General features: G+C 44.5%; 1 protein-coding gene across 1 annotated transcript in view; it reads right to left on the bottom strand.

Annotated features, from left to right (window-relative positions):
- The window catches only part of chrna8 (cholinergic receptor, nicotinic, alpha 8), a 202,823-nt gene that overhangs the window by 27,332 nt on the left and 158,058 nt on the right, over positions 1-17,433 (bottom strand). Inside the window, exon 7 of the mRNA XM_051702363.1 lies at positions 14,039-14,233. Within this exon, the coding sequence (XP_051558323.1) occupies positions 14,039-14,233 (195 nt within the window). The remainder of the gene's footprint in view (positions 1-14,038; positions 14,234-17,433) is intronic.

Raw genomic sequence — 17,433 nt, 5'->3', positions numbered from 1 at the left:
AAAACATCGACATTCAAAAGGAAAACAATGAAGGCTTGAATCTGATCACTTGCATCCCCTGCCAGCCCTTGACACAGGTACATGTAGAACCATACCAAAACACTTCTCTTTAAAGTATAACAAAGTTTATTGATGCATCTGACAAGGAGGAGGGCCCCAATCGGGCTAATCAGCCGAGGAGAGGGATAAAGGCAGCCGAATGCGGCAGGTCGGGAGAGAGAGAGCCACACGCAGCTGCCGAGAGTGCGTTTGTGTTTTGACTTTATGTTTTAATTTTACATTAAACATTACATTTATGGTTCATCCAGTTCCCACCTCCTCCTTTCCCATTTTAATCCCCCTGTTACACTGGTGCTGAAACCCAAAAAGGAGGAGGGATGTGCTGTTGTGGAGTCCTCGCCACTACCAGCCAACCGAGGAGCAGCCACGGCTGTCCGCCCGGGGATGGAGGCATCACTGCCGGCCACCAAGGATCTGAGGCATGCTGCCATCCCCCCATAGGAAAAAAAAAAAGAAAAGAGAAAAAAAGAAAAGAGAGAGAACAGAGGGGGAGTAATGTGACCGTCTGCCCGGGGCCGGAGGACCACTACGTCCACTGGGAGAGGAGCGTGCTGTCGCCCGCCAGAGGTGGGGGAGTGGCTGAGGGCCGGGCAACAGCGTATCTGGTTGCCGGTGAACCAAGTATTTCCTCTCTCTCCTCTCTCTCTCTTGCTGCCGCCCCATCATGATCCTTCCCTCTCCTCTTATCAGGCACAGCCAGAAGGGCAACACCCCCCCCCCCCAGAAATGAGGTGGGGGGGGTGTACGTCATGCCAGGGGTTCCCTGGACTGAGGCAAACGAGGGAGGAGTGTGATGAGGAGGAGGGTGGGTGACTACACATGCCCAGCCCCAGTCGGGCTAATCAGCCGAGGAGAGGGATAAAGGCAGCTGCATGTGGCAGTTCGGGAGAGAGAGCCACACGCAGCTGCCGTGTGTGCGTTTGTGTTTTGATTATGTTTTAATTTGACATTAAACATAAATTTTATGGTTCATCCAGTTCCTACCTCCTCCTTTCCCATTTTAATCTGCCCGTTACAATGCTGTAATATCAATTAATAATCAATACAATGCAGTCGATAAACTTTCAACTTCCAACTACAAACTAAACGGTAACATGATTAGATATGGTAACATATAAGCCTATAATACATGAGAGGAGGGTATGTGTGTGTGAATGGGTGTATGTGTGTGTGTGTGTGTGTGTGTGTGTGTGAGAGGAGGAGGACACAAAATGGCAGTCTTGGCTCTTGTGGAGAGTATGTCACGCGAAGTTTCTGGCCAGAGAATGTGGCCGCGAATGTGGGCGGAGAGATTAGTTAATGCCGTCTGCTCGTTTAACACGTGTCTCCTCTGGTATGATAACTTAGGGAAAAAGCTGGGCTCTATCACCAAGTTATCTGTTCGCCAAATGTATGTGCGGGTATGTTTGTGAGGGGTCGTGTGTGTGTGCAGTTAGTACGAGAGAGAGAGAACAGAGTGACGGCCGAAAACGAAGCCGGTTTTAGCGATCGTGGGAGAAAAGGCAACCGTTAGTTTTATCACTCAGAAAAATGGTGAACTCGTAATCTGTCCACAGCGGTTGTTATTTCTTTAATGGATAACTCAGTGTGCCTGTCTCACCCGCGATGGCGGAAATGGACAACAGCCCAATGTGGCTGGACGACAACACAGCAAATCTCATTTGTGGTAACAACAAGTTAAATTAATACCTTGAGTATAATTAGCAGCAATGAGCAGACTCGGCGGTCTGTAAACTGTACAAGCAATAGCCTTGATACACAAGAATAACACACTATAATAATCTATCTCTGCCCAGACGTAAACCTCTTACTTGAGTCGCGTGAGGATGTGGGTAGAATGTGTGTTCGTCCATCGTTTGACTCCAACTCGGTTCCTCGAAGCTCGGGTGATGACGGGAGGCCGTTTTCTCACTCTGTCGGTGGGCGGTATGGTGGCTGATTCTCGGCGGGTTGGTGGAGATATCAGTGAAGTCGACTCAGTTGAAGAAGGAATAGAAATATTCTTTCTTCACTTCTGCAGGCAAATGGGTGAGACGCGGATTGCTCAGCAGTCTCCTTTGGATCCATTACTGTGCTCGGTGGAACACGGAGAAGTCTCGGCTCGTCCAGTGAGATGGAGATTGTATGGCCAAAGTTCAGGTACGTATGTTACTTCCTTGGGCAATGAGGCAACACCTGGGAGCAGCAGGGCTGCAACTAGATGAGGCATATACTGTCACTGGAAGCAAAGTGCTGAAGGAATTTCTGGGTTTTATGCTCTTGATGATGTCATTGTTGAGGGACACGTTCTGTCTTGTGTTTCATCCAATAGGAATTGAGAGTTCGATCCTTCAGAATTTTACAAAGGTGTAAAGTGCACAAGGCTTGATGGGATCTGTAGTCTGTTTTGGACTCCCTTGTTTGATTTTGGTGCCGTTTGTGTTATCAGGTTGAGTGTTCCTATAGGCCGCAGTCAGGCTTTATGACTGTATGTAGGCCTGCCTTTGTCTTTTATCTGAGTACATGAGGCCCAACATTCCCCCCTTTGGTCTGAAGAGTTGGTTGTTGTCCAGTGTCTTTAGAACAACTGAAGGGCAGAACAGTTCCTGTAGGTTCACAGTAATCTGTGGGTTACGCCATCCGTGTCTTCCTGATAGAAAAGGAAACGTCATGGTTACTTGTGTAACCTCCGTGCCCTGATGGAGGGAACGAGACATTGTGTCGATGTAATGACACTAGGGGTCACTCTTGGGAGCCCGAGACACCTCTGGTCTTTGATAAAAGGCCAATGAAAATTGCCGAGTGGTATTTGCATGCCACTCCCCCAGACATACGGGTATAAAAGGAGCTGGTATGCAACCACTCATTCAGGTTTTATGCTGAGGAGCCGATATAAGGTCCGGCCATTTCAGCGGGTAATTCAGCGTTATGGCAGGAGGGACACAACGTCTCATTCCCGCCATCAGGGAACGGAGGTTACACAAGTAACCATGACGTTCCCTATCTGTCACTCACTCGACGTTGTGTCGATGTAGTGACACTAGGGGTCCCTATACGAAACGCCACAATTGGCTGAACTGTGTTACGTGAACTGGCGGTGTGTGGTGGGCAGACTACTGTGTGCCTCATAGCCAGCACACCAGGTCGACACGTAACCTCCCCCAACATAGTTATGAGTGTCGAACGGCCCTTTTTGTGGACAAGTCAACTACCCAAAAGATTTTTTTCCACTCCCTAAAAAAAAAGGGGGATTAACCGACTGGGCCACCACGTCTAGTCGGGGGGTGTCCCTCCCAAGGGGAAGACACCACGGAGACCACACCTCGCCCAAAGGGGGGGGGGGATATTTAAGTGGAAAAATACGTCACATGGTCTTTCCAACCATGTGGAGAGTCTTCAAGGTAGATCCTGCCCAATGGGGGAGGAGTTACTACAAACATGGAGACTGGGGCAGAGGGGCTCTGCCCAAGGAAGACGCAGTTTGCCAACAGGGAAACGAATTAGCGGAAGATATATGTCACATGGGGTTAGCCTTTCAGGGAACCGCCACATGCGGAGCACCTACCCCAGAACAGGACTCTTAGTATGCACGTGTACTGGGCCAGCAGCGAGTCTCTCTGAAAACTCGACTGCCACAGGGCTCGGAGGAAGTCAGCCAGGGAACAAAGTTTGTGAACACTACTGGGAATTAATGGCGCATGTCTTCACTTAAAGGCATACAGGCGCCTCATAGAGGGGGCCCTAGCCTGAGTGATCGTGTCTACCACCGCATGGAGATTCCAGAGGTCTGGTCATGGGTGCCAGATGGTGCCCTGTCCCTGAGAAAGAAGATCCTTCCTCATGGGAATTCGCCAGGGGGGGCTGTCGCGAGGAGCGTGAGGTCTGAGAACCACGTCTGGGCGGGCCAGTAAGGTGCTACCAGGACGATCTGCTCCTCGTCCTACCTGACCTTGCACAGGGTCTGTGCAAGTAGGCTCACTGGGGGAAAACGCATATTTGCACATGCCAGGGGGCCAGCTGTGTGCCAGTGAAAAGATCGGGACTGGGCAGTAAAAAGTGCCTCCCGCGACCTTGTCAGATCTTCATGCACTTCCGGGAAGAAAGGAACGGGGGAGGGGCGTGGCTTTGAGCGGCGCCACGAGCCCAGGAACCAATCACCAAGCCGCATGGGTTCAGGGAGAGCAGAGGGTTCCACTCTAGCCGACGCTCATGGCTGAAAGCATGTCGTCATCTCCGCATCAGCCTGTGACTGGGCAATCGTCCCCGAAGGGAGGAGTCCAGCTGAGGCTTCCGACTGGACGAGCCCGCTCTCCGATGCTGCGCTCGACAGCTCATCACTTTCGCAGGCTCCGAATAAGAGGTCGAACTCACCGTGAGATGAGCCGGCGGACTCATCCGGAAGCCCGATCGGGGCAGACGAGCGTGCTGGGGAATGGGAGGTCCGTGGGGGGATACCCGGCGGAGGCGGTCCCATTGGGGTCCCCAAATCGCCCCCAGTGCTAGCCGCGCTGGCCTCATACCCGTGGGTAAAAGGACCGAGGCGGGGAGCCTCTGGGGTGGCTTGCTTTCTTACGAAGGCGAGCAGCGACCATAATGTTGCCATGGACATGTCCTCGCAATGAGAACATGACCATCCACGAATGCTGTCTCTGCGTGAGCAGTGCCCAGACACGAAAGACCGTTAGAAGGCGAGAGATAACGAGCGCAACCAGGAATAACACACAATCAGAGTTCCATAGAAAGACACGTCTTTAAAAAGACGTTCCGTGTGTGCCACTCTTTTAGAGAAATATACTCTTTTATTTCTACCGAAGCGCCCAGGGGCATTCTCTGCAGTGCACCAGTGCAGAGGGGGGAGAAGCCGCTGAAATGCGCTGTCAGATCCAGCAGAGTTGAATGAACAGTCGTGGGAATTCAGCTCAGTGAGCATGACCGTTCGGCTCCGAAGAGAAAAGCTGAATGAGTGGTTGCATACCAGCTCCTTTTATACCCGTATGTCCAGGGGAATGGCATGCAAATACCACTCGCCAATTTCCATTGGCCTTTTATCAAAGACCATAGGTGTCTCGGGCTCCCAAGAGTGACCCCTAGTGTCACTACATTGACACAACGTCGAGTGAGTGACAGATAGGGAACTGTTGCACAGTCCATACCGTTCATAGAGTTCACAGAGGCTTTATCATCTGGGCATAGAACTTCTAGTTAAGTCTAAAACTATATTCATCACACATAAAGACAAACATTCCAAGTTATAGGTAGGCACAGCATTAACCGTAACACAATCCTTTGCTGTTCTTTGGTCATAACACAAAATCATAGTAGAACCTGACAATGGATGCTAGGACCAAAAAGTTAGAGGAAAGGAAAGGAGGGTTAGAGGTTAAAAGGCATATCCTTGGAAATTATTGGGGTTAACCTGTGGGATGGGCTTAGACTGGTTTGTAAATCGCGGCTGTACGAGAAGGAGGGAGTCCAGTCTGGCCTGCAGGTTTTGAATGTACCTGTACATGGTGTGTGCAATAATTGGCATGATGATCCAACCACTAAGGAGGAGCCCGAGGGTGACCAGACTGATAGGGTGTTCTTGGTAAAATGACGATCTACTTATGTGACTAGGAAATATAATGGTCAAGCCAGTCGGTTTGAGACTGAACTTCACTAATTTCGTCCCTTCAGCCTGAAGCTGCTGTTGAAGGGTTTCATCCATGGTGAGGTTGTGACCTCTAAATGCGTCCATGATCTCAATTTCTGCGTCATGTTTGTCGACGTTGAGATGATGGAGGAAAATATCATCAATGTGCACGGTGGCTCCTTGGGGAACCGTTAAGGACACTATCTGGTTTGGTAGCTAGTTTAGTGGCTGTATCATGGTGGTTGTATGACATTAGAACTTTGGAGGCTGGTGTGTTAATGAGCCAGCAATTGCCTGCTCGCTCTGCCTTTGTCCCTGTTCCTTCATCTTTGACAGACATGCTACCTTGACACTTTTGTTCAAGGGATACGGCTCTTAGGCTGCAGAGGTAGTTAGTCGCCTCTCTAACAAAGGGGTTGCTTGAACAAACCCAGTGAATGTCCTTTGTCTTGGTACACATGCTTAGGTTAGGGATAAGGTAGAGCAAGGGGTCCTCATCCTGGTAGGTGAGTGTTGGTGGTGTTTTGAGGTGAAGGTGTGTTACCTCTCCGAAAACCAACATTCAATATGGACTTTAGTCGATATACATTCTGCCTTTCTATGATGGTAGATTGAGGATGAATCTGATTCCGAGGTTCTGAGGATTTACATAGATTGGAATTGCACTGCCAAGATAATATGCCAGGTGTATCTGTGAAGGTTACACAATGGAGGTAGAAGCAGATCTAAGGATTTGTTCAACAAGGTCTAGGGAGACCAGGTAAGCTGGAATCCTTCCACCACACAGAGTGGTGCTAGGATTTAGTCCGTGCTGACGGGATGGGTTGAGGCATGCAGCTATCCTTATGGTGCTACTGTGGTGTGTCTTCTCCCCTTTGGAGTGAAAACGGCTTGAAAAGCTTAATCTGATTTGAATGGACCCATTTGTATGCCGGTGTTTGGCTTGGTTTGAGACCTTGATGTGGGAGGCTACTGGTGAGAGCTTTCCCACTATCTTGAAGGGGCCTGACCAACTTGGTAGGAACATTTTAGAGATTCCTGCCAGTTTGGTGAACCTGAAATAGAGTACCTTGTCACCTACTTGGTACACGCGGTGAGACGCCTTCCTGTCATAGTAGGCTTTAGAAGTTCTTCTGGGCCCATGCGAATGTGGCCTGAAGATGGTCGCACAGGTCCGTCACATATTGGTGCGCTGTATAGGTGATTGCAACACTGACGTCTTCGGGGCAGTACAGAAGGTGTAGCGGAAGGGTCATTTCTCTTCCAGTCATCATTTCGAATGGTGTGACTCCTGTGGAGTGGTGCAGAGTAGACCTAATGGCCATCAGCTCCAAGGGGAGTTTCACATCCCAATCTCTGCCATTGCTGTTAACATACTTTTTAAGTATGTTGATAATGGTGCGGTTGGCACGTTTGACCTGTCCAGATGACTGGGGATGATACAGAATACTGAAGTTGACTTCCACGCCCATGATTTTGTACATGGTAGTCATGATGCTTGAGGTGAAATGGGTGCCTTGATCCAAAACAACGGAGAGGGGTAGCCCCCAGCGGCTGAACACATGATTCAGCAGCAGAACTGCGATTGTTGTGGCTGTGTCGTTAGGGGCAGGGAGGCTTGGGGACTTGTCCAATCCAGTCCACCTGGAGGTGGGACCACGGGAACATGATCCCTTGTTTCTGGAGTGGGGCCCGATCCAGCAGTCTGGATGGCTGGGACTGGCTACAGACCAGGCATTCTTTGACATGGTGACGTGGGCCATTGATGGCCAATAAACGATTTGCTGGAGGGTCTTGAGGGTGGCCTTGTAACCCCAGTGGCCTCCGACAGGGGAGTCGTGAGTGTGGGCTAGCATCACTCACCAATGATTGGTTGGGACAACCCAGCAAGCTGGTCCCTGGTCAGTTTGGGTATAGACCAACAAACCTTTCTCCAGTTTAAGACGCGGCTGGTCGCAAAGGAGAGCATGTAGCTCCTCCGACTCACCCGGTGGGGTTTGAGAGGCCCCTTTTGTTGCAGAGTTTCCTACCCACTGCCAGACAGTTTGGATGGCCGGGTCTTACTCCTGCATGGTGTTCATATCTGCATTGCTGGGTCTCTGTCCAGGTGCAGAGTCCGTGGGCAGGTCTGTGGGTCTTCTCGCCTTTCTTTTGCCTGCCGACAGGTGATTGCATTTACCCCACATTTTTGGGTAATTGGAAGCCACTCATCTCGGAACTCCCAGGCTGTTCCCTGTTCCGCACCTAGTTTGGCTTACCGTCTTTGTCAGGACCGGAGGTTTGAGAATGACCTTTGACCTTTTTCCAGTACAAAGTCAGGAAGACTTCAGAGTGCTTGACTTCCTTGTTTCTCATGTTCCTCATGCCGTTCTCTTTCCATGTGGGAAAAAGAGAGATAAAACTATGACTAGGGGCAGCTGGGCTCCTAGCATGTGTTCCTGGGTTTCCTAGGGGCACATTTCTACTGGTTGTGCTAAAAAGGGGGCCCTCTTCGATGTCAGATGTTGTGCTGTGCGTTTCCTGGGTGGCCAGGTCAGCAGCTGCACTTACCTGATCTGACTCTGCTCTTAGCTGGGCAGCTTTGAGCTGCCTGCGTAGGGTTTCGTTTACCTCCTGCATCCGGGCATTATCTTCCTGTGCCCGGCCTGTCTCAGCTTGGGTGCACAAAACTTGTTGGCGCAGGCTGAGATTTTCCCTCTTTACCGCTTGGTAGCTGTTCTGCAGTTGGGTGAGCTGAGCCTGGTCCTCTGCAGTTTGCAGTTGGGTTCTGTGGTGATGAAGGTGGAAAATTTGGCCTACAAGTTCCGGGATTGTGCGCTCTGGCTTCCCGACCGGGTTGTTGACATAATAAACTTGTTCCTGCAATGCTTCATCACAACGACTAACATTGTAGCCATTGAGGTTATCTCTCTCCTCTATGGAGAGACGGAGGATAGCGGCGACCACATCTTGTAGTGCTAAGTCGTCTGACCTTTGAGGAGCTTCAGCTCCGGCCACGTGGAGCAACTGGGAATCATTTTACCGTGGCAGTAAAAATGCTCGCAACACAGTGGCTTTGATAACTTGTTGTGTTACAGTTGCTATAATGCTGACACAAATGCACAGGTGAGAGGCTTCGACCTGTGGCTTACGGGTTACTGTTATGCAATGTGCGAATTTCACTGCGACCTCTCCTTGGTGGGCGTTAATTAGGTGACCTGACACCATTCTGTAGCATCTAGGCGAAAGCGTTAGGAGTTAAACAACAACAACAGCAGGTTTGGAGCAGACTATCGTAAACTTACCAACCCCTAATCCACTCTAACAGCACTTTCACACCACACTGGCTTATGCTTGGCAAGTCATGAGAGAAGTCAATTGTCAAACAGAACCAAACTTTGAACTAATGATTCAAGTTATTTGAATCACACACTGTGACAAAACTGGCATGTAGGATGCCTCACATGGGGCACCATTAATGTTGGGTGCTTCGTTCAGGAGCAGGTTTGTTTATTAGCAATAATTAATAATTATCAAAGCTAATTATTAATTATTAAAATCAATAGAACATTGATTGGAATCAACATTAGTTTTTAATCCATTAAATCAACAATCATCAAAGATAACTATCAATTATCAAATTCAATAGAATATGAATTATTATCAAAGATAATTATTAATTATTAAAATCAATAGAACATTGATTTTAATAATGAATAATTATCTTTGATGATTGTTTATTTGAAGGATTGATAAGCTAATGTTAATTCAAATCAATGTTCTATTGATTTAAATAATTAATAATTATCTTTGATAATAATTAATATTCTATTGAATTTTATAATTGATAGTTATCTTTGATGATTGTTTAAATTTTTTAATTGATTGATTTAAATTATTAAAAAGCTAATGTTGATTCCAATCAATGTTCTATTGATTTTAATAATTATCTTTGATAATGATTAATTATTGCTAATAACCAAACCCGCTCCTGAATGAAGCACCCAACAAGGCAATTAGCCAATTAGCTTCTGATAGGAGGTGTCCTGAATTGGAGGTGTACCTGTGGATGTATTTTAAGGCCTCCCTTCAAACTCAGTGCCTCTTTGCTTGACATCATGGGAAAATCAAAAGAAATCAGCCAAGACCTCAGAAAAAAAATTGTGGACCTCCACAAGTCTGGTTCATCCTTGGGAACAATTTCCAAATGCATGAAGGTACCACGTTCATCCGTACAAACAATAGTACACAAGTATAAACACCATGGGACCATGCAGCTATCATACCGCTCAGGAAGGAGATGCATTCTGTCTCCTAGAGATGAACTTAGTTTGGTGTGAAAAGTGCAAATCAATCCTAGAACAACAGCAAAGGACCGTGTGAAGATTCTGGAGGTAACAGGCAGACAAGTATCTATATCCACATTAAAAATAGTCCTATATCGACATAACCTGAAAGGCTGCTCAGCAAGGAAGAAGCCAATGCTCCAAAACTGCCATAAAAAAGCCAGACTACTCATGGGGACAAATATCTTACTTTTTGGAGAAATTTCCTCTGCTCTGATGAAACAAAAATGGAACTTTTTGGTCATAATGATCATTGTTATGTTTGGAGGAAAAAGGGTGAAGCTTGCAAGCAGAAGAACACCATCCCAACCGTGAAAGATGGGGGTGGCAACATCATGTTGTGGGGGTGCTTTGCTGTAGGAGGGACTGGTGCACTTCACAAAATAGATGGCATCATAAGGAAGGAAAATTATGTGGATATGTTGCAGCAACATCTCAAGACATCAGCCAGGAAGTTAAAGCTCGGTTGTAAATGGGACCTTCAAATGGACAATGACCCCAAGCATACCTCCAAAGTTATGACAAAATGGCTTAAGGACAACAAAGTCAAGGTACTGGAGTGGCCATAACAAAGCCCTGACCTCAGTCTGATAGAAAATTTGCGGGCAGAACTGAAAAAGCATGTGTGAGCAAGGAGGCCTACAAACCTGACTCAGTTACACCAGTTCTGTTTGGAGGAATGGGCCAAAATTCCAGCAACTTATTGTGAGATGGTTGTAGAAGGCTACCCAAAACTTTTGACCCAAGTTAAACAATTTAAAAGCAATGCTTTCAAATACTAACAAAATGTATGTAAACTTCTGACCCACTGGAAATGTGATGAAAGAAATAAAAGCTGAAATAAATAATTATCTCTACTATTATCTATACTATTTCAAATTCTTTAAAAAAGTAGTGATTCTAACTAACCAAAAACATGGAATGTTTTCTTTCTAAATGTCAGGAATTGTGAAAAACTGAGTTCAAATGTATTTGGCTAAGGTGTATGTAAACGTCTGACTTCAACTGTGTGTGTGTATATATATATATATATATATATATATATATATATATATATATATATATATATAAAATGTATGTATATGGTTTGTGTATAGGGCTCTCTTATGATATGATGTGGTGGCTCTTTAGGATTTAATTGTATCTCATGGTTTTAAATGTGCTTAAGTAATGTTTCTTGTGACATACAAATCAGCCTGAAATCTCAATTGTCTTAATTGGTTGAGACAGGCTTGTTAGCTAATTACTAAACATCCATTGTGATGTCACTGCTTTCACCTGTGTGTAATGACTGACTCTATTTATATTGCTCTCCATTGTGAGGAAACTGTACCTTGTTACTGAAATGCTGGTAATAAACTTGTAAGAGAGTGTGCAGTTATATATATATATATTTTTAAACATCTTTTGCACCATTCAGAGACATAACCTGTCATATACTGTATATTTCTTTAGAAAACATGAATATAATGTGAAGTTATAAAGTTTCCACTATTCTTAACCTCGTGCGACCCCGCGGGCTCATGCGAGGACATGCTAATTTGGATTTGCTATGCGCAACGCATAATTTAAATTCATTTAAACCCATTGCATACTGTTCAGGACACTCTAAAGAGTCATTTAAGGGTCACGTAACCAAACACCATGGCACCAATTTCCGTGAACTGCTTCTATGGGCGCAGCGCCAACAAAAGCGCCTCTGGTAAGAAACCTCTTCAAATTTCACTGAAACCTGTACGCTATAAAGAGTAGCGTCTCTAGTTTCATTTGATATGCTGCTTTAAATATTTCATTCATTTTTCTTGTTTTGGCGCACTGATAAACATGAAGTACTCGGATAAGTGCTGTGGAGCGGTTTTCTGACAGACGTTCCAAAAAAATAACAAATAAAAATTATATATATATATATATATATATATATATATATATATATATATATATATATATATATATATATACTGTATATTACACACTGGTGGCCAAAAGTTTGGAATAATGTACAGATTTTGCTGTTTCGGAAGGAAATTGGTACTTTAATTCACCAAAGTGGCATTCAACTGATCACAAAGTATAGTCAGGACATTACTGATCTAAAAACAGCACCATCACTATTTGAAAAAAGTCATTTTTGATCTAATCTAGAGAGGCCCCATTTCCAGCAGCCATCACTCCAAAACATTATCCTTGAGTAATCATGCTAAATTGCTAATTTGGTACTAGAAAATCACTTGCCATTATATCAAACACAGTTGAAAGCTATTTGGTTAGTTAAATTAAGCTTAACATTGTCTTTGTGTTTGTTTTTGAGTTGTCACAGTATGTAATAGACTGGCATGTCTTAAGGTCAATATTAGGTCAAAAATGGCAAAAAATAAACAGCTTTCTCTAGAAACTCATCAGTCAATTATTGTTTTGAGGAATGAAGGCTATACAATGCTTGAAATTGCCAAAACACTGAAGATTTCATCCAAGGGTGTACACTACAGTCTTCAAAGACAAAGGACAACTGGCTCTAACAAGGATAGAAAGAGATGTGGAAGGCCAGATGTACAACTAAAGAAGTGGATAAGTACAACAGAGTCTCTAGTTTGAGAAATAGATGCCTCACATGTCCTCAGCTGACAGTTTCATTGAATTCTACCCACTACTTACTAACAGTAAAGAGAAGACTCAGGGGTGCAGGCCTTATGGGAAGAATTGCAAAGAATAAGAAACACAGACATTGGACAACAGATAATTGGAAAAGAGTGATATGGATCTTAACCCCATTTAGCTTTTGTGGGATTAGCTAGACTGTAAGGTGCATGAGAATTGCCCGACAAGACAGCCACATCTATGGCAAGTGCTATAGGAAGCATGGGGTGAAATGTCACCTGAGTATCTGGACAAATTGACAGCTAGAATGCCAAGGATCTGCAAAGCTGCTATTGCTGCACATGGAGGATTATTTTGATCAGAACACTTTGAAGTAGTTTAAGAAGTTCTGAATTTTTTTTTTTCAAATTGTAATAGTCATTTTTCATGTTATTAAAGTCCTGACTATATATTATGATCAGTTGAATGCCACTTTTGTGAATAAAAGTACCATTTTTTTTTCCATAAGAGCAAAATCTGTACATTATTCCAAACTTTTGGCTGCCAGTGTGTGTGTGTGTGTATATATATATATATATATTGTTTATTAGGTGGTACTAGTTACAAATCAAAAAATGAAATGGAAAATGCACACAGATGTCACATGGGGGTCTCAGGAGGTTAAAAAAAAAGGCAATCAGTGTCATCACATCAAACAATGTGGTCTCAACAGTGTGTTCACTGGCTTAAACCGATGTCCCACCTACAATCCAAACATCATAGCCACTAAATCTCACCGGATCATTCACGTGAATATTATCAAGAGCAAGAATCAGGCAGACAATTTCTTCCAGCAGGCCATCATACTGTTGAAGTCCAACATCAAATAACACTATAAACAAAACCTCTGCCAACCTCTCAGAACCGCACCTCATTAGTCGAACGACACTGTAATTACTGCCTATTTATTGCATATCACCAAGCACATCACACACATGAATACATTTTTGCATCTGTCACTGCTTTATGTCTTGTGTTTAAGTAATTTGCACATTTGTATAACTGTCACAACTGTTTATCCAGTAATTTGCATATTTTGTATTATGGATAAATGTTCCTAATGTACTACAAAAATTTGTATGTGTTAATGTCTCGTGTGTTTTGCACATTTGTCAATCTATGAATTATGTGTATATAATATATATTGTGCTTCTGTACATTGTGTATATTATGTTCTCCTGTCTGTATAAGATCGACTGTTTATTACTGTATGCAATCATTGCACTCGAATATGGGGTGTATATGGTGGAGTGACAGAGTGATTTGAAGAATGAAAAAAATGGGGTGGTAAAAATGGCAAAAGGATGTTATATTGCTTCAGGGCAATGTTGTGTAGTAGACTAAAGGGATAATTCTGTAGATATGGTTAATATGATGTGCGCTAGTAAAAAAGAGAGTGATATTTTACCCAGTGATATCTTCTCTCCAGAATCTGCAGGCAGCAGGAACACTAGCAGAGCCAGACCAGAGATAAGCACACATGGAATGAGCAGATTCAGACCATAGTACAGTGTTCGCCTGCGCATCGTCACTGTAAATGTCACGTCAGGGTACGGCTCTTTGCAGCACTCATAATACAGCTCATTACGCTTTCCCGGGACACCTGAAAACACATGCACACACATGCACAGGAACAATTTCAGTCTTATGTCATACAATAGCAGAATGGCTAAAGGTAATTGCTTACCAGGATTAAAAGTGAGATGAGGGAATTTACAAAAATCTAGGCTGTTATGAACTGGTAGCCAACACGAGCAGACTTGTGACAAGACTAAATCATAAAAGGATTTTTCATGACCTTCTAAACTTTTTGGTAAAATCTGAAGCAAAAACACAAGCATCAGTCATAATTTATTCTCTGTTTTTGTCCTTGATCTGTGTGTTCAGCACACTAATATTTGCTTTTAATTTTGCAAATATTTTTCAATGTAATCCACTAAATCCTGCTGGTCTCCAAAGAATGTAAATAAATAACTCAGTCCATCAAAGTCAAAGAAGCTTGACCCAAGTTTGAATAATATGAAACACAGTCTTATCATCTGTAATATGCCATAAAAACTCAATGCAATATATATATATATATACAGTTGAAGTCAGAAATTTACATACGCCTTAGCCAAATACATTTAAGCTCAGTTTTTCACAATTCCTGACATTTAATCGTAGAAAACATTCCCGGTTTTTGGTCAGTTAGGATCACTACTTTATTTTGTACTGTGTTTTATCATTAGTTGTTTTGAGATGCATGTTTTATCCATTTGTATTAAGCTCTGTATTTTTATATTTTATTTTAATTTTTTCCTTTCTATGTAAAGCGCTTTAAGAGGTTTCTTTAAAATAAAGTTTATTATTATTATTATTATTATTTTAAGAATGTGAAATGTCAGAATAATAGAAGAGAGAATGATTTATTTCAGCTTTTATTTCTTTTATCACATTTCCAGTGGGTCAGAAGTTTACTGTATATGTAATAATGTATGTATATATATATATATATATATATATATATATATTGTATGTATGTATGTATGTATTAGGACATAAGTGAAAGATACCCTTGGCCCAAATATTTTTGTTCGGATGCAGATTTTTCTTTTCGTGCCATTTCAAAATAACCTGTAATCCTGTATTTTCATTTAGGGGACTTTTAGTGAATCTGTATTTTTAAATAATAGCAATTTGTCTTGAGTAATTTAATTTATTGGCTAGTACCATTGTGCTGTAAAGCCTACTTATTAACATTCACTGTTACATAAAGAGAAGACTAGAGCTGCTTCAAAATAGAGTGACAGCTGTTCCACAGCACAGCATATAGACAAAGAATTCTGTTCATATACATCTGTCCTCTACCAGGGTGTGAATTAAGTAAGGGTTCAGGTCTGACCTATGGCTATTACTTTTCGACAACTCATGAAACCTAAAATAAATTCATATATATTATATTAATATAATATAATTTTAATCAGTCCTAACATGGGTCAGACTATTGATATTGACTGAGCAGTCCAATATATTAACTGGATGAAAAACTGAGCGCATTAAGAGAACACAATTATCACATAAGAATCTAGACGAAAAAATTTCTTAAAAATCGAGTCTCCTTTTTAAACTTAATTTTTATCCCATACATTTGCCACATAGTTTAATGATGATGTTAAATGTAAGAAATTAATCATTTTCATTCTGTTAAAATTAACATTTATTGAAGCACAATATGTTCCCTATCTGTCATTCACTCGACGTTGTGTCAATGTAGTGACACTAGGGGTCACTCTTGGGAGCCCGAGACACCTCTGGTCTTTGATAAAAGGCCAATGAAAATTGGCGAGAGGTATTTGCATGCCACTCCCCCGGACATACGGGTATAAAAGGAGCTGGTATGCAACCACTCATTCAGATTTTCTCTTCAGAGCCGAACGGTCATGTTCACTGAGCTGAATTCCCACGACTGTTCATTCACCTCTGCTGGATCTGACGACGCATTTCAGCGGCTTCTCCCTCCTCTGCACTGGTGCACTGCAGAGAATGCCCCTGGGCACTTTGGCAGAAATAAAAGAGTATATTTCTCTAAAAGAGCGGCACACACGGAACGTCTTTTTAAAGATGCTTTTCCGATTGTGTGTTATTCCTGGTTTGCGCTCGTTATCTCTCGCCTTCTGACGGTCACGATCACTGTCTTTCATGTCTGGGCACTGTTCACATGGAGACAGCGTTCGTGGATAGTCATGTTCTGGTTCTGGCAACGTTCTGGTCGCTGCTCGCCTTCGTAAGAAAGCAAGCCACCCCAGAGGCTCCCCGCCTCGGTCCTTTTACCCACGGGTATGAGGCCAGCGCGGCTAGCACTGGGGGCGATTTGGGGACCCCAATGGGACCGCCTCTGCCGGGTATCCCCCTGCGGACCTCCCATTCCCCATCACGCTCGTCTGCCCTGATCGGGCTTCTGGATGAGTCCGCCGGCTCGTCTCACAGCGAGTTCGACCTCTTATTCGGTGCCCACGAAAGTGATGAGTTCTCGAGCGCAGCATCGGAGAGCGGGCTCATCCAGTCGGAAGCCTCAGCTGGGCTCCTCACTTCGGGGATGATTGCCCAGTCACAGGCTGACTCGGAGATGATGACATGCTTTCCCAGGCAGCCGCGAGCGTCGGCTAGAGTGGAACCCTCTGCTCTTCCCTGAACCCTCGCTGCTGGGTGATTGGTTCCTGGGCTCGCGGCGCCGCTCAAAGCCACACCCCGCCCCCATTCCTTTCTTCCCGGAAGTGCATAAAGAGCTGACAAGGTCACGGGAGGCACCTTTTACTGCCCAATCCCGATCTTTTCAGCTTCCCGCCCTCACTACCCTCGATGGTGGGGCGGCCAAAGGCTATTCGGCAATCCCCGTTGGATAAATGCGCTCGTGGTGCACCTATGCCTGCAGAGCGCCGCCACCTGGCGCGGGTGCCCAAAGCCCCCATCCAAGGCCTGTAGGTTTACGTTGTCTCTGACGGCCAAGGCCTACGGTGCCGCTGGACAAGCCGCCTCTGCCCTACACGCCATAGCTCTCCTGCAAGTCCACCAAGGCACTAAAGTAACTGCACGAGGGTAGTTCCGCCCCGGGATTGATGCAGGAACTGCGCTCGGCGACCGACCTCGCTCTCCGAGCGAGCGTCACCTTTGGCTCAACCTGGTCGAGATGGGTGAGGCCGACAGGACATGATTCCTTGCTGCCCCCATCTCCAAGGCTAGCCTATTCGGTGACACCGTCAAGGACTTTGCCCAGCAGTTCTCGACGGTGGAGCAGTAGATGGATGCTAGCCGGCATATCCT

This window comes from Myxocyprinus asiaticus, chromosome 7, assembly GCF_019703515.2.
Source record: "Myxocyprinus asiaticus isolate MX2 ecotype Aquarium Trade chromosome 7, UBuf_Myxa_2, whole genome shotgun sequence".
In the NCBI taxonomy this organism is placed as follows: Eukaryota; Metazoa; Chordata; class Actinopteri; order Cypriniformes; family Catostomidae; genus Myxocyprinus; species Myxocyprinus asiaticus.
Note: the sequence above shows the minus strand (reverse complement) of the source record. Positions and strands in the feature narration are given on the sequence as shown.